Source organism: Mizuhopecten yessoensis, unplaced genomic scaffold, assembly GCF_002113885.1.
Source record: "Mizuhopecten yessoensis strain PY_sf001 unplaced genomic scaffold, ASM211388v2 scaffold9109, whole genome shotgun sequence".
NCBI lineage: Eukaryota > Metazoa > Mollusca > Bivalvia > Pectinida > Pectinidae > Mizuhopecten > Mizuhopecten yessoensis.
The window spans coordinates 2,013,305-2,032,546 of NW_018407883.1; the positions used below are offsets into that span (position 1 = coordinate 2,013,305).

At 41.4% G+C, this 19,242-nt stretch overlaps 1 protein-coding gene across 2 annotated transcripts in view; it reads right to left on the bottom strand.

Moving 5' to 3' along the window:
* Positions 1-19,242, bottom strand: part of LOC110457377 — a 69,780-nt gene that overhangs the window by 22,887 nt on the left and 27,651 nt on the right. For both annotated transcript variants that reach the window (XM_021508624.1, XM_021508623.1), the window contains exons 7-12: positions 16,001-16,085; positions 13,428-13,622; positions 12,603-12,726; positions 9,245-9,364; positions 8,914-9,017; positions 5,371-5,495 (exon numbers count right to left, since the gene is read on the bottom strand). In XM_021508624.1, the coding sequence (XP_021364299.1) occupies positions 5,371-5,495; positions 8,914-9,017; positions 9,245-9,364; positions 12,603-12,726; positions 13,428-13,622; positions 16,001-16,085 (753 nt within the window). The remainder of the gene's footprint in view (positions 1-5,370; positions 5,496-8,913; positions 9,018-9,244; positions 9,365-12,602; positions 12,727-13,427; positions 13,623-16,000; positions 16,086-19,242) is intronic.

Here is a 19,242-nt window from a genome sequence, read left to right on the forward strand (position 1 = left end):
ACGAGACCCCCCTGATTTTATCGAGGTAAAACCTAAGCGCCCGACAGGGACAGAGCAACCTATCCCGTTCCTCAGACCCAACGAAGGCAGTCAAAGACGGAATCTTTATATGATCGGGCGAGAAGCCAGGAACCTGATTCTTAGCCATGAAGGCAATATCAGTGAGAAGGGTAACGGCAGAGTAATTCCTGGAACACCGGAGGCAAGAGGGGTGAGAAGACAAGACATGAATCTCACTCCTCCTTCGACCTGAGGCCAGGGCAATAAGGAATACCACCTTGTAGGTAACAAACTTCAAGGAGGCAGACGCTACAGGCTCACAAGGTGCCCGCATCAGCGATTCGAGCAGCAATGGCAAATTCCACTGCGTAGCCAACTGCCGGACCCTAGGCCTGTCCAACCCAATCACCTGGACAGTAGCCTTGATCGATTCAATCTTCCTGCCGACACACCAATCACAGTAAATCTTCCATCGTGACTGGTAGACGGCAGATGAGGAAGACCTTATTGATCGAGCGATGCGATCTGACACGTCCCTAGAAAAGCCCGCATGAGCGAGGCATCCTGAGATAGCTTCCACGCCTGAAGGTGGAGGATCTCCGGACGAGAGTGCATCGTCCTGGACCGAGGGGCTCTTCTACCAGAAGCGACAAAAGCTCCGGAAACAAAGGCTGCCTCGGCCACATGGGGCGCTATCAGGAGGAGGGAACACAAATGCTTTCGAAACTTCTGCAGGACCCTGCCCATCAGGTTGAAGGACGGGAATTCACATGCATGTATTCCCTCCCAATACAGAGCGTCCACGGCCCAAGCCCTTGGATCTGGAACCGGGGAGACAAACTTTGGCAACTGATTGTTCAGTGAACTGGCGAACAGGTCTATGTGAGGCCTGTCCCACACCTGACAAATTCCCACGAAAATCGAGGGATTCAGTTGCCACTCTGTCAAAACCGGCTGGCGGCGCCTGGAAAGAGTATCCGCCAGAACATTCAACCTGCATGGTAGATGCTTTACACAAATTGTCAACTGCATTTCCTGACAAGAAGAAGAATGCGGATAGCGAAGGCACACAGGGTGTGAGACCTGGTTCCCCCTGTCTCTCCAGATACGCGACAACTGTAGTGTTGTCCGTAGCCACACAAACCACCTTGGAATGCAGGATCTCCTGAAGAGACTGCAGAGCCAACAGAACATCACTCATCTCGAGCACATTGCTGTGCTCCGAGAGCTTTTCCCCAGACCACTCCCCCGACCGGCAATGCCCGTCGAGGTAAGCTCCCCACCCTCTCATGGATGCATCCGGCTACAGGGTCATAGTGGGAACCGGCTTGGACAAAGGAACCCCTCCGAGAACTTTGTCCTGATGAGTCCACTAGCGTCCGAAATCCTTCACCGGCTGGTTCAGAGGAAGCCAGTCTTCCCAATCCCTTGAAGAAGGGACCCAGTTGGCAAGGAGAAACATCTGGAGAGGCCTGATGTGAAGTCTCCCTAACAGGACCACATCGGTCAGGGAAACCAACGTACCTGGACTTGAGACCGGCCGATGAAGGTCAGAGCAAAAGCCCTGGCCTTCTCGAACTTCTCCATCGGTTGAAGGGCGATGCCCTGAACCGTATTGAAACGGTTCCCCAGATAAACAAAATCCTGAGATGGGGAAACCTCCGACTTTTCAATGGAAGGAATGAAGCCGACCTTGAGTAAGACTTTCAGAACCAACCAGGTGACCTGCACCAGAGACTCTCTCACTAGGTGGAGGATGAGGGAATCGTCGATATAGATGTGAACATATATTCCTCGAGAGTGCAGGAATCCCACGACCACCTGCAGCAGCTTGGTGAAAACCAAAAGTGCAGTCGTGAGCCCGAACGGCATGGCCCGGAACTGAAGACCTTTCCGTTGCAAGTAAAACGGAGGTACTTCCGTGCCGACTTCTTGATGGGGATGTGGAAGTAGGCGTCCTTCAGATCTACTGAAGTGGCCCACATTCCCTCTCTCACGGAGACGATAATACCCCGAGGAGTCTCCATCTTGAAGAGAGGATCATCTACGTGCTTGTTAAAGGCACTTAGATCTATGATGGGACGCAACGCCCCGGACTTCTTCTGAACCAGAAAAATTCTGGAGTAAAACCAGGGAGTGCATACCGACATAGGAACATCCTCGATCGCGCCCTTGGTAAGCATGGTCCCTACTTCCTCCTGGAGCGCCGGAGCCTTTTCCGGATCCCCCGGTGGAGGAAAAACGATTGGCTCTGACGCTAAGGACGGGTCCCGCACTAGCGGAATGCCTAACCCCTCCTTGACCACATGCGTCTTCCGTAATTTCCTTCCACTCTGGAAGTAAAGCGGAAAGACGACCCCCACAAGAGGATCTGGTCGAGGCAGATCGAGACCTTGCCAGACAAGAGAACCGTCTGCTGACCCGACGCCTAATCCTGCGGGAGAAGGACCTAAGCTTGAGCCGAGAGGACTGCAGTCTTCTTCTTAGGAGGCGCTGACCCCTGCGAGGTACTGGCCTTCTCAGCGTGAATCCTCTTCACTAGAAGTGCAGAGGCGACCGAGTCAAATCCTTCTGAACAGAAGGAAGGGCCCCTCCAAAAAGAGTGGACCCCGAGAAGGGGGCAGTCAACAAACGGGAGCGGTAAGGCTCATCGACTGGGCGGTTTTTCAAAACTGAAAATCGTCTAGCCAACAAGACATTGACGAGCGATGACACCTGTCAAGCTGCCAGCGCTCTCAATGCCCCGTTCAGGGCAGAAGTCAATCTGTCCTGGATGTCGGCCTGCTCTGTGTCGGTTATCCGACCCTCAGGCAAGTCGGATACCCTATATAGACAAACCGTCAGGTAGTATATATAAGACAGAATCTGGATGGAGAGACGCAGCAGTCTCTCCATCTTGTGGTGTTCTTTGGGACCGAACACCACTTGGTCCACCGATTTACCGGGCCAGGCTGCAAGTTCCCTCGATTCCAGCTTAGCTGGTTACGGGGCAAACAAGCCATCATGTGTGGCATAGTCAGTGGCGTGCACCTCCGACAAATCGCCAACACTGAGCTGCAACCTAGCATACCCAGGACTACGGGTTGAAGAAGAATTCTTCTCTAAAACCCGAGACTGGGCGGTGGCCAGAGCTGAAGACACAATAGTGCCTTCTGTCAGAGAGCGGTCCGACCGAGCGGACACCCGAGGAGCCACCAAAGAACCCAAAAGGGTGGTGGACTCGGGGACAGATGACGCCGAAGCTGGTGAGCATACCTCCTCCCGAGAATCCGGGAAACGTCGGCCCTAAGGCCCGCATACCGGACAACACATGATGGGCCTCAACCTCAGCAGCCTCAGGATCACCCTCATCCTGGACATCCTCCTCAGAGGGCAAGCCCTCCTGAGGACCGTCATCGGACGACTCGGAAAGACAAGCGTCTATATCCGGGAAACCAGGTGAAAGATGAATAACAACATCGTCCTCTGCCATACCCACGCCCTCAACGTCCATAGCCTCCACACCATCCAGACCAAAAGCCTCGGGCGGAGGAAATAGGCCGACTCGAGAGAAGGCTCCCCATAACGGCGTTTAGTGGCGGTGCGCCTAACGACCGTGGCTGTAGGTTTAGGCTTATTAGCCAAACGGCAGAAGTCCTAAAGGTCCGACACACCTTCTGTGGACCGGCCGATAAGGCCCCCGAAGTAGCAGAACGTTGCAGGGGTGTCAACAAAACTGCTAACACGTCTCCGTGAGGTAGAGACAAAACCCCAAGGATAACATGACGGAAGAGCCATGGGGTTAAGCCCATATCCCGGAGGATAAGGGAAAGGTCCCGCGGGTTGGGAGTGACCCCAGAACTGGCCAAACTGGCCTGCCTGAAACTTGGGCTGGCAACCTTGCCCAAAGGGCCAAGGTGGATTGCCACTCCCTCCAGGTGGAAACCCGGACATGTACGGGCTAAGCTCGTAACAGACGGGATGCTGCCGCAACCCAAAACCCTCCGCAGGCTGGTAAGCGCGGCCCATGGTTGGTTGCCCGCAGGCACCCGTATACCCTAAGCCAGGGGGGAAACGGAGGCACAGACAATCCGGAAAGAAAGTCTGTAGTCACACCAGGACCTGAACCCCGAAAGGAACAGGCTCGGCACCAAGACTGTCCCCAACGACAGCACCACCTGGAATGCCGGGATCACTGACAGAGTCAGTGACCGGCGGCCGGTAGTCCCTACCCGAAGGCAAGCGCGAAAGCTTACGGGCGTTCCCGGCCAATTCGACCCTGGGCTGTTCCAAGCCAGGGAGTTCTTGAACAGGAAGGGTCACCCCAGAGACAGTACCACCAGACCCCAGAGAGCTGGTGGCACGACCCCTACCTCTCTGCTTCCCTCGCTTACCGGAAGAAGCAGCAGAATCTCTCATAGTCTTACGGCAAGCTGAGGGTAGTTTTGGAACAATGAAGGCCTTGTCCTGAGATTCAGTCTGTGAACAAAGTTCACAAGGCGAAACCTCACTGCAAGGACGACACTGAGGACAAGATTCATGAGGGTCCCGTTCCATGAAGAAATGGGAACACCCATGAGCTGTCCCCCGTCGCTGTCCCGACCGAGACATGTCCTCAAAAAAGAAATTAAACAAAGGTTACAAGCAGACAAACAAGGGAAAAAATAATGATATGCGATAGTACAAAGTACGCAACGTAGAAAATTTCACCCGTAATATCAATCCGAAACGGTTAGAATAAATAACGTTTGCCGAAACAAACCGTCACTGAAATAAACAGAGGTCGGAAATTTTACACACAATAATGGCGGACCGCGTGGCACACCAACGGCACACGTGGAGTAAAATAACCGGCCGAAAAAGGCACAAAAATAATGTTCAACAACAAATGATCGTAGTTGTAAGGGCAGATGGGTATAAAGCACACAAACTGCGCAATAAATTGGAGATGTCTTACATAGGCTTGTGTGGTTGACACTCAAACCAAACCGACAAAACTAAGTTTTGTTATGGAGCAAGCTCCGGGCCGTCAGCAGGCAGCAGACGCCATAAAAGGAAGAAGAAGGGAGACCACTCCGTGGCTCTGTCGTCGAGATATGGGTTACGTCACGGTAGGGAGGTAGGGGTATTTGAATCTTTTGTTTTTGGGCTACAAAGATGGGTGAAGGTATTGTATATGCATACCAAACTTAAGGTAATTATTACTCAAATGAAATATATTTTTGTCCGTTTTGATAACTTTTCGGTCTACGTATTACCAAATATAGACATAGTAACACACTCTTCAAAATCAGGAAAGCCAACATCACTAAAACTTATGAATCGTATAAAAGATAAAACATGCTGATAGTTATTATTTTTCTAGAATTCGGAGAGTGGAATGCCACGTACTTGAGTCCACTCTGTCCCATCAGATTATAACGAATCTCCAGCCAGTGGTAGCATCTATTGTCGTTTGTGTTGTACGGCAGGTTTAGGGAATTGATTGTCAGCTGTATGAGTTTGCCGGTGGGACCCTAAAGTAGGCAAGAACATGATTGTTGAGGAGGGTAAATTCCAATACACCGAAAATGAAGATATTTTTTTCTGTAATCCATTACACCCTGTCTTTATAATCAATATAATAAAATGTGAAATATTATGATTTGCCTGTTTCACGGTCTTTTCTTTGACATAATACATTTTGTAAATATGTATGGATATCTACACAGTATATCCATATCCATATCCATATCCATATATGCACTGGATATCAATTTGATATAAACTAATCTATGTTATATATCTCGCAGATATACGAGGGCAGTCTAGTATTTGTCAGTGTGCGTTTTCATTAATAACAATCTAATAGCAGTCATGTAGTACTCTCTACTGGTAAATATTTTATACACAAGACGCCTGTGTTGATTCCTGACATAAAGCGGAGAAACGTGAAGGTTAACTGAATTGGCAGACGTAGCTGCACTTGAGGTTAATGCATGAATGTCATTCATCAAAACACTAATGTGCTTTAAACAAAACTATTTTTCATATAAATAGATAACCTCCCTTTGTCTCTCTGCTAGACTGTCACCTTTATATTTTACTTAGAACTATTTATTCATTTTGAATTGATACCGGCAATAAATGTATGTATGTTAATTAAATAATATAAATGTATGAGATAAATCTTACAAATATTTATATAAATGAATTTTGATAGAGTGTGTGGGATTTTCTGTCTATTAGTTAAATTATTTTTTCCACTTTGGTTTACCATTGTGATTTTGAAGAATGATTTTTGTTCTTAAGATTGGCAGAACTACATTATTATCTTACTGATATTTCGCTATTGTTGTAAATGTTATTTTTACAATTTCATGTACATTGTTATATAAACACGAACATTGGAAAAAGACACCCACAAACACATCCGAATAAAATAACATCAATCTTAATCAGTCAAACGCAGAAGAAATACCCACCTAACCGAGATATACATAGAAATACCTAACTTACCGAGACATGCTTAGAAATACCCAACTTACCGAGACATGTTTAGAAATACCCAACTTACCGACATATGCATAGAAATGTCCACTTAACCGAGACAGGCTTAGAAATACCCACCTAACTGAGACATACATAGAGGACCTGTCATAGGTTTCCCTTCATATTATATTCCTAATACAAATTAAGGATTTTTCATGTTAACGAGCCTCTGGCAAGCAAAGCTGAAATATCCTTAACGAGTATCACCAATCTAATATGAAGGGAAACGAATGACAGATTCTTTTAATTATATATACGAAATAAACTGTATAACTGTGATCTGAAACGAATATTTTGCACTTGGCCGCCTCTGAAATGATGAAAATTGCGTCCGCTTCACAATGACGTGACGTCACATTGATTGTTTCTATTCGATTGTGATATTACACACGTTACATAAATAAAAATATTGTGATGGCTTTATAACACTGCATAACACGGTATGCATATGATAAAAAGAAATACCCACCTTAACGGAACATACATAGAAATCCAACCTTTCCGAGACATGCATAGAAACACCCGACAAAACATGCATATAAATACCCACCTTAACGAGACATGTGCAGTACAAATACCCACCTACACGAGCCAAGTGCAGTACAAATACCCACCTACACGAGTCATGTGCAATACAAATCCCCACCTACACGAGCCATGTGCAGTAAAATTACCCACTTACACGAGCCATGTGCAGTACAAATAGCCACTTACACGAGCCATGTGCAGTACAAATACCCACCTACACGAGCCAGGTACAGTACAAATACCCACCTACAAGTGCCGTGTGCTGTACAAATACCCAACTACACGAGCCATGTGCAGTAAAATTCCCCACTTACACGAGCCATGTACAGTACAAATCCCCCCCTACACGTGCCATGTGCTGTACAAATCCCCAACTCCACGAGCCATGTGCAGTAAAATTCCCCCCTTACAGGAGCCATGTGCAGTACAAATCCCCACCTACACGAGCCCTTTGCAGTACAAATCCCCCCCTACACGTGCCATGTGCTGTACAAATCCCCAACTACGCGAGCCATGTGCAGTAAAATTCCCCCCTTACAGGAGCCATGTGCAGTACAAATCCCCACTTACACCAGCCATGTGCAGTACAAATCCCCACCTCCACGAGCCAGGTACAGTACAAATCCCCCCCTACACGTGCCATGTGCTGTACAAATACCCAACTACACGATCCATGTGCAGTAAAATTATCCACTTACACGAGCCATGTGCAGTACAAATAACCACTTACACGAGCCATGTGCAGTACAAATACCCACCTACACGAGCCATTTGCAGTACAAATACCCACCTACACGAGCCAAGTGCTGTACAAATACCCACCTACACGAGCCAAGCGCAGTACAAATACCCACCTACACGAGCCATGTGCAGTACAAATACCCACCTACACGAGCCATGTGCTGTACAAATACCCACCTACACGAGTCATTTGCTGTACAAATACCCACCTACACGAGCCATGTGCAGTACAAATACCCACCTACAAGAGCCATGTGCAGTACAAATACCCACTTACACGAGCCATGTGCAGTACAAATCCCCCCCTACACGAGCCATGTGCAGTACAAATACCCCCCTACACGAGCCAAGTGCTGTACAAATACCCACTTTCATTAGCCAAGTACAGTACAAATACCCACTGTCATTAGCCAAGAGCAGTACAAATACCCACTTACACCAGCCATGTGCAGTATAAATACCCACCTACACGAGCCAAGTACAGTACAAATACCCACCTACACGAGCCAAGTGCTGTACAAATACCAACCTACACGAGCCAAGTGCAGTACAAATACCCACCCACACGAGCCAAGTGCTGTACAAATACCCACTTTCATTAGCCAAGTACAGTACAAATACCCACTGTCATTAGCCAAGAGCAGTACAAATACCCACTTACACCAGCCATGTGCAGTACAAATACCCACCTACACGAGCCAAGTGCAGTACCAATACCCACCAACACGAGCCAAGTGCAGTACAAATACCCACTTACACGAGCCATGTGTTGTACAAATACCCCCCTACACAAGCCAAGTGCAGTACAAATACCCACCCACACGAACCAAGTGCTGTACAAATACCCACTTTCATTAGCCAAGTACAGTACAAATACCCACTGTCATTAGCCAAGAGCAGTACAAATCCCCACTTACCCCAGCCATGTGCAGTACAAATCCCCACCTACACGAGCCAAGTGCAGTACAAATACCCACCTACACGAGCCATGTTCTGTACAAATACCCACCTTCATTAGCCATGCCCGGTTTGCTCCTGCATTGTTATTTTGGAGACAATTTACATTCGTTTGACACGAGATATTTGCAGTAAAAATAGCCACCTAAACAAGAGATGCGCAGTACAAATACCAACCTTTGCAAGCCAAGCACAGTCAGTTCCTGCATCGTAGTTCTGGGGATAGTTTGGAGATTCAATAGTTTTAGGCCCTGTCGTTACGTCTATCGTACCGCCACAAACTGCAGCAAATCAATATTGAGTCTGATAATCACACTGTTCAATAAAAAGTACATTATTATCAATTATGTATCTTTTATAGGTGTCATCTAATGGCATTTTTTGACTTTCAGATACCACATTACGCATAACATTCCGCTTTCGTTACACACATTTAAGTATGTATCAGGTAGGTGTGCTCACATAAGTAATTTAATATCATAATAAAGTCTTTCGTCTTATACAATACCTGGATCCGTCACGACCTGTGAACAATCGGTGCCATCAAGTCCTGCAGGACATAAACAGCCACACGTCTGATCAACGAACCCGCCATTTTGACAAATCGGCGAACCAGTTCCGCACTTTTCTAAAATATGTAGAGAAGGTGTAACTTTCATAATGCTAAATAGAATGACTGAAAATCAGGTTCAGATAAATGAAGTAGATGATTGACTGTTAAGATGGAATAAGCTGCTATTACTGTTACAACTGTAATAAGTCGTGATCAATCATCGTGGATGGGCTCCAGATTTTAACACTGTGCGCGTGGTTAACGTATTTGTTGGAATGACTAACCCAAACAAGTGTACCGCGGGGCAGAACAAAATACGCCCGTCGAATGCCATATAGTGTTATTTACTTTCTTACATTGAAATAAGATCAATCTAAGAGTTGTTAGCTGATATGCTATAAAAAATGAAGGAGAAAATCTTCAGACAAAAAAACAAATACTGAAATGAACAAAAGGCAATAAATTTTGCAAAAATCGTCGAATCAAAATTCTTTTAAGGGAGACACAACTTCATATCATGATTATAAAGGATACCAAGTTTCAAAGAGATCGGTCGAAAAATGTAGGAGAAGATTTCCGGACAAATACAAATACTGAAATGAACAAAGGGCAATAACTTCTGGAAGAATTGTCGAATCAAAATCTTTTAAGGGAGACACAACTTCATATCATGATTATCATGCATACCAATTTCAAAGAGATCGGTCGAAAAATGTAGGAGGAGATTGCCGGACAAACAAAGTTTACGCCGTCGGCCGGACGGACAACGCCATACCATAATACTACCGTCAAATTTGACGGTCGTATACAAATATTGTTTATAATCTATATATAGGTACCTTTTATATTTCTCAATTCAAAAAGTCAACTCCACTCCATTTTTTATCCGACTTCTATGCCAAACGATCATCGACATTCACGATTGGTGACAAACGTTAACAAATACAACGTTTATGCGGAGGAATACTTGAACCTTAAACGTTGTAGTAAGATATTATTACAGAAATATCTTTGTCGCTGGCTTCTCCATTACCGTTCTTACTTCCAAAATAGTGTTGTTATTCTCAATTAATGTTTTCATAATTCTATAATAGTTTGTTCATAACGGATTATTTCTTACGCGGAACACCCATATGGAAAAAAAATGTCGGTGACTTTGCTTATTTGAATAATCCAATGGCGGACATTTGACCCATTGGGATAACACTAAGGAGTTTAAGTTTTTGCTTATAAAGGATGGTTAGTAATTTGACATATCTACAGACTTACTTATACATCTGCCAGTGGTCATTATGTGAGAGTACCTGTTAGGCTGTTTACGTTCGGTATATATATCACCAACATATCTAAAGACTTACCTGTACATCTGTCAGTGGTCAGTATGTGAGAGTACCTGTACATATTTACACATTCGGTATATATATCACCAACATATCTACAGATTTAACTTAACTGTACATCTGCCAGTGGTCATTATGTGTTATAATATGTACAACACTTCACAGTCGATATAGCTATCAACAACATATCTACAGACTTACCTGTACATCTGTCAGTGGTCATTGTGTGAGAGTTCATGTACAGCTGTACACATTCGGTATATATATCACCAACATATCTACAGACTTAACTGTACATCTGTCAGTGGTCATTGTGTGAGAGTTCATGTACAGCTGTACACGTTCGGTATATATATCACCAACATATCTACAGACTTACCTGTACATCTGCCAGTGGTCATTATATGAGAGTACCTGTACATCTGCCGGTGGTCATTATGTGAAAGTACCTGTACATCTGCTGGTGGTCATTATGTAAGATAATATGTACAACACTTCACAGTCAACCTACCTGTACTTCTGTCAGTGGTCATTATGTGTGTTAATATGTACAACACTTCACAGTCGGTATAACTATCAACATGTTTACAAACTTATCGGAGCAACGGTAAGAAGATGTGATATCCTTAAGGTCGTAGAATGTCAATGTAGTATCATCGGCAGCCAGTGTGTGAGAGTTCATGTACAGCTGTGCACGTTCGGTATATATATCACCAACATATCTACAGATTTAACTTAACTGTACATCTGCCAGTGGTCATTATATGAGAGTACCTGTACATCTGCCGGTGGTCATTATGTAAGATAATATGTACAACACTTAACAGTCGGTATAGCTATCAACATTTTTACAGACTTACCTGTACATCTGCCGGTGGTCATTATGTAAGATAATATGTACAACACTTCACAGTAGGTATAGCTATCAACATGTTTACAAACTTACCGGAGCACCGGTAAGAAGATGTGATATCCTTAAGGTCGTAGAATGTCAATGTAGTATCATCGGCAGCCAGTGTGTGAGAGTTCATGTACAGCTGTACACGTTCGGTATATATATCACCAACATATCTAAAGACTTACCTGTACATCTGTCAGTGGTCGTTATGTGTGATAATATGTACAACACTTCACATACTGGATAGCTATCAACATGTTTACAGACTTACCTGTACATCAGCCAGTGGTCATTATGTGAGAGTACTTGTACATCTGTCAGTGGTCATTATGTGTGTTAATATGTACAACACTTCACAGTCAACCTACCTGTACATCTGTCAGTGGTCAGTATGTGAGAGTACCTGTACATATTTACACATTCGGTATATATATCACCAACATATCTACAGACTTTCCTGTACATCTGCCAGTGGTCATTATGTGTTATAATATGTACAACACTTCACAGTCAACCTACCTGTACATCTGTCAGTGGTCGTTAGGTGTGCTAATATGTACAACACTTCACAGTAGGTATAGCTATCAACATGTTTACAGACTTACCTGTACAAAAATGTACATCTGCCGGTGGTCATTATGTGAGAGTACCTGTACATCTGCCGGTGGTCATTTTGTAAGATAATATGTACAACACTTAACAGTCGGTATAGCTATCAACATTTTTACAGACTTACCTGTACATCTGCCGGTGGTCATTTTGTAAGATAATATGTACAACACTTCAAAGTCGGTATAGCTATCAACATGTTAACAGACTTACCTGTACATCTGCTTGTGGTCATTATGTGAGAGTACCTGTACATCTGCCGGTGGTCAGTATGTGAAAGTACCTGTACATCTGCTGGTGGTCATTATGTGAGAGTACCTGTACATCTGTCAGTGGTCGTTAGGTGTGCTAATATGTACAACACTTCACAGTCAACCTACCTGTACTTCTGTCAGTGGTCATTATGTGTGTTAATATGTACAACACTTCACAGTCGGTATAGCTATCAACATGTTTACAAACTTACCGGAGCAACGGTAAGAAGATGTGATATCCTTAATGTCGTAGAATGTCAATGTAGTAGCATCGTCAGCCAGAAACTCCAGTTCCTGGTCATGGAATCTCATTATGTGTTTGCCAGTTGCATAGTCCTGGATGTGAAAAATGCATCTTTGTGTGAGTAACGCTTAAACGCAAAACACATGTCCACGAGCAAAACAGATTCTTTTAAAAACAGTTTGTTTGTTCGTTTTGGTTGTAAGATGGCTGATCAAACTGACCATATCAGCGTTTTCGTTGACTCCACTGAGGAATTAATTATCTGTTTCCATTGGCGTATGGTCATAAGCCTTTTAACACTTAGCATCGTGCCCTACAGATTCGGGAAGTTACACTATCACATGTCAGTAACCACAGACACATAGATTACATATGTGGGGTTTACTGTTATATGAATAGGGTAGCAAAATGTTGTTCCTGCTTTTGGTAGGAATTCTATTCGCTTTAAAGACGCCAAGAGTAGAACGATAGTATAATGAGGAGCTGTAAGTTAATTAGATTGGATTGATTCTCAGTTAAAAGGAAAGACACTGAGATTGTCATTTATTTATAAACAAAAAAATATAGGTAAAATGTCAGAACATATATAACTATAAAATATAGTAAAACAATAGAAAATCATCTGTTGTTTATTATTAAATAGTAATTGTAATGGTCTACCAGAATCTGAAGTGGCCATTTAATTACGCAAATAAGAGCATTTTGATGACATCACATAAGTTATATTTCTACACTCAACAATCATTTCCGACATTTCAATCACTAACGATATAACATAACGTGTATATTTTACCTTAATACCATATTGAAGAATGGATTCATAATCGTAAGGATTAGTGTCTTTTGTCTTTAGTTTAATCATATTCTGGTTATTTTCGCCATCTTTGATATTATCCCATTGCATGGTAACGTAATTATCACGGTCCGTCCGGCTTTGCTCGTGTTCCATGCCTATGGCGTGACACATTTCATGAAGAACTGTCGGATTCTAAATGAAAAGAGTACCAGTGACGATTTCGATGCGGAAACCCGTAGATTAATCAACGAGCTAATACGGACACATGAAGCATGCCTACATGAAAAGGAGATAGATTATCTTGTCAGTTTTATGCACAAAACTGGTTATTTCTATGGTTTGCCTAAAATCCACAAAAGCTCTATTACAAGTAAAGCTTTAGAAGAACAAAACTGTACATATATTGAAGTTGAAATCCTACGGATTTGAAGTTTAGACCCATAGTAGGCGGCCCTAATAGTGCAACGCAACGTTTGAGTCATCTTGTAGACCTCATTCTTAAACCTTTATGCACAAGTGTAAACATTTATATCAAAGATGATTTTGATTTTCTGAGCCATTTATCTAAACAGGTCCCACATAATGCTAAACTTGTTTCTTTTGATGTTGTTAGTTTATACACTAATATACCGCATGACCTTGGTATTGAAGCTGTTAAATATTGGTTGATCAAAAAAAAAAAAAAGTTAATTCTCGTTTTAGTAATGAATTTATACTGCAAGCTATAGACATTGTCCTCAATCGTAATCTTTTTATTTTGAGCAAGAATACTTCAACAGATTAAGGGTAAAGCGATGGGAACTAAAGATGCCCCTACACATGCAACCTTAGTTTTAGGATACTTAGAGGAAACACTTTATTCTAAGATTGAAACAAAGTTTGGGGAAAACTTTACTGAATTTATCAGAAATATTTTTTTAAGGTTCCTTGACGATTGTTTTGTTATATGGCCTTCTGATAAGGATTTAAATGAATTTCAAAACCTATTGAATTCTTTACATCCTTCTATTTGTTATACGATGGAGTGTAGCGAAACGTCTTTACCTTTCTTAGATGTTTTAGTTCAACTAGATTCAAATAAGATTACAACGGATTTATATTGTAAAGCTACAGATGCACATAATTATCTAAATTTTTACTCTAACCACAGTAAACACACTAAAGTTAATATTCCATTTAATCTTGCCTCACGGATTGTCACTATCGTCAGTGACCAACAAGCTCAAATTGCTAGACTAAGTCAACTAAAGCAATACCTTAAAGCTCAATGTTATCCTACTGAGATAATAGAACATGGTATACAGAAAGCTATTGAAAAGGGACCCTTTACTTCCCGTCTACAAAAACTAAAGGATGAATCAAAGTTAGTTCCTTTTGTTTCTACTTTCAATCCACGGAATTGTAATATGTTTCCTGTGATAAAGAACAAATGTGAAGAGTTAAAGCAAAGTAGCAGGCGTATGAGAAACATTTTTAATAAACATGCTATTTTACACTGTAGACGCCAACCTAAAAACTTGAAACGTATGTTGACATGTTCTAAGTTTGATAATTCTTGTGTAACACCAAAAGTATCCAAATGTAAGACACCAAGATGTGCTACATGTCCTATGATTATCGAGTGTAATACTTTTATTTTCAAGAATGGTTTGAAATTTACTGTGAAGGTAAATATGAATTGTAAATCAAAAAATGTAATTTATGCAATCGTTTGTTCTAAATGTGGTGATTTTTACATCGGTCAAACCGGTAATGAACTCAGAACACGTATGACTGTACATAGACAACAAACTAGAACTGATTCTTTACGAAATCTTCATGTTAACAAACATATTCATGAATGTGCTGGAGATAAATTTAATGTATTACCTTTGTATCAACTATTTTCATCAGACACTATATTAAGAGAAACGAAAGAAGACCAGCTAATCAAAATATTAAAACCAAGTCTCAACAGGCCACAGTAAAATTTTACGCTAAATTGTCTACCAATATTGTGTACTTCGTGACGTCACGTTACTATTGTAGTGTGATGCCATGTAATTGTGACGTCACGACGTTGTTCTTTTGAATAAACCTGAAGAGCCCTGTGAAGGGTGAAAGCAGCTAGTTTTTTTAGTCGGTCGTTAAACTTATTTTTTCTATATATATATAAGAGATGCAATTCAGATGTGCCGGTTATATATATATTTAAAGTAATAATGTATACACTTTTTGTATCAAAGAGAACATCCAATAATAATACTCTTTTTTAACGTCATGTACATTATCAACAATACACATAATTTCTGTAGAGCTTTTCATTACGACACCGCTAAGGAAATAAATGTTGTGTCCGTGGTGGAGGAAAACCTACGGGGGAAGACTACCGTGCCATCTGGGGGATAACAACTAACCCAATCAGACATCAATCTCTCTTTCTGCCACTACGGGGGATCGAACAAACATGATTGGGAGGGTGACTGGTCTGAGGCTCATGCTTGATTGTACACAGTAGAAATGACTGTGCGCGTTAGCGCTTACGGCTACCGACGCACCCGAAACTTGTCTGTGAACATATATCTACGTACGTAGACGCAGCCGGGCCCAAGTCCAATCTCCTGTTGTCGATCGTTCGTGACTCTTCCTACGTACGACCAACATCCTGTGGTAGATCTAAAATAAATCAAGTATTAAATTATTCATAATGTTCATACATATTTAAATGGAACTCAGAACATCCGTACGCCTTTATAAGTTATGCATAATATAAAGGGGAGGCTGATGAGGTACTCGTTGATTTTCGGCTAATGCCCGTTACGAAGTAAGTTGTCGATTACCTTGACCACTATCTATATCATAATACAGGAAACAAAATGTTGTATAATTTCTTTAGAATCATCAGCTTTGATTCACTATTTTGCTACGGGGGTTACTGTTTATGACAAAGAATTGCAGAAATTGACGAATAAAGGATGAGTGTCTATAAGGCCATTTTTTTGGGCCACGGTATATTCGGATGTTCACCTCCTTATTTTGTTCAAAGATGTCCTACTGTTTGACATGCTGAAAAACTAAGGTAAAACTTTGACCGAAAGTGAGATTCTGGGGTTACTAAAAGAGGCATGGTAAATCACAAGTATAGTTTGCTGTTTTCAAAATGAGCTAAAAATCCAAAACGATACCATTTCTGTATAAATGTATAAATTAGACAAGCATATGTACATGTAACAGAATGAAAAATGACAGAAATTCAATCGTCACTTAAATATTGTTTATATATAACGAAAGATTAAGACAAGGGGTTGTTTTAGGTATTTTTTAGATGAAAAGCGTTTTTATTTCTCAATAATTTCCTTTCTAATTAATATTTTGACTTTTATTTTACAATTTTACTCATTTAAGTAGACTTACATAAATTGCATATTGACTACATACTTTCCTCGTGTTTTATACAGTGTTATGTCTTCTGGACACATATCATACTTGGCCATTCAAAAATGGCATTTGCCAACACAACGAATGTAAAATGATTGATTTAATATATGAAGTTTGATTTGCTGGTAATTTTAAGTCTCCTAGGCTCATGCAAAGTATCTGCTTTAATCGTTAAAGTTAACCGATTTCATTGTTTTATCAAATGCTCTGCCTATTTCCAATGTTCAATCGCTGATTGTACATAAAAGGCATTTGGGGATAAGCATGTAACTTGGCATATATATTGGTAATATGATGCTATTTAATTTGTGAAAGTTTCATACTTATCCCACAATGCCTTTTTACTTAAAAACACCTTTTCTGTGATTTGGAGTAAAGGACCAAAGTGGATCTCCTCGCCTAACACCAAATACATCCATACTGACAATACTAGTCAAAAAGGGAAGAAAAGTAATTAAGAAATAATATGAGTAGCAACTAGCATTGAATGTAACAAATAAACCGTATGAAATCAACAAAAGGATCAACCGTTACTTGCAAGCATTAACTTGAACGAACAACTTAGTCTATCTTTGCATTTTCAAAGCATAAACTATCTGACTTCTGGTCAGTGTAGTATGTCAAACACCCCTCTTACTACTATAAACACGCTACTGAGCCTGTTTAATTTACATGCATTCATATAGACTAGTATTGTCAGGTTTTATTTGGTGTTAGGCAAGGAGATGCACTTAGGTCCTTGTACTCTAAATCACAGAAAAATGTGTTTTTAAGTAGAAAGGCATTGTGGGATAAGTATGAAACTTTTTACAAATTAAATATCATCATATAACTAATATATATGCCAAGTTACATGCTTATCCCCAAATGCCTTTTATGTAAAATCAGCGGATAAACATTGGAAATAGGCAGAACATTTGATAAAACAATGAAATCTATTAACTTTAACGATTAAAGCAGATACTTTGCATGAGCCTAGGAGACTTAAAACTACCAGCAAATCAATCTTCATATATTTAATCAATCATGCTATTGTAATCATGATGAAAAATGTTGTTTTTTTTATCTGTATGTTAACTTTGCTACGTAACAAAAAAACATCACAGAACCTGGGACTCACTTCAGCCACAGGTGCTGAGCAAATATTATATGATATATATAATATACAATACTAACAATTGATATCTTGAACTTATATCATTTAAAGGGTGTCCTGCACCTAATAATTCACTCAAGATTGAGAGATATTTGAAATAGCCAAGTAGGATATGTGTCCAGAAGTCATAACACTGTATAATACACGAGAACAGTATGTAGTCAATATGCAATGTATGCAAGTCTACTTTAATGAGTAAAGTTGTAAAATTCAAGTCAAAATATTAATTAGAAAGGAAATTATTGAGAATTCAAAACACTTTTCATTTGGAAATTACCTAAAACAACCCCTGTCTTAATCCTTCGTTTTATATAAACAATCTTCAAGTGACGGTTGAATTTCTGTAATTTTTTCATTCTGTTACATATGCTTGTCTGATTTATACATGTTTTTAAAAACAGAAATGGTATCATTTTTGTTTTTAATCTCATTTTGAAAACAACAAACTATGTTTGTGATTTACCCTACCCCTTTTGGTACCCCCAGAAACTTTCAGCAAGTCAAACAATAGTACATCTTTGAACAAAATCAGAAGGTGAAAATTGTAGTATGCATATACAATACCTACACCCATCTTTGTAGCCCAAAAACAAAAGATTCAAATATCCCTACCTCCCTACCGTGACGTAATCTCTATCTCGATGACAGAGCCACGGAGTGATCTCCCTTCCTCAAACCCCCTTTTATGGAGCCTAAAGGCAGCCAGGATGAGGAGGCAAGGGGAGGAATACAGGGTGGGACTCCATAAAGTTATGGTAAGTATTACATCATGAAAATTGGTTTTACTTCAAAAACCTCAATTTCATTTCAGTAATAATTACCATAACTTTAGTATGCGAATTCGTCTTACCGTAGTGGAGGCTTCGAATCCAGGCAGACCAGGCTGACGGAACAAACTCGAGACATGCTCAAGGTAGGGAAAAGGTTCAAGGAACCCCCCTAATAAAGCCCCGAAAGTAATTAAAAAATGGAAAACCTCCCCGTGAAACGAGCAGGTGTACCACCGTGGTGCCTGATAGCATACTATTTAAAATCACTGAATTACTGTGGAGGAACAGCCACAGACTGTGCAACCACCACCGGTCCAAGGGAATACAATCCATCAGAATGAGAGGCCAAGGACCGGAGATAAAAATCCGTGAAGGTAGTCTGTCCGCGCCAGAAAGCTGCGGACATGACCTCCTGAAAGGGGGACCCATTGAGGAGGGCCCATGACGCAGCAAGGGCCCTGATCTCATG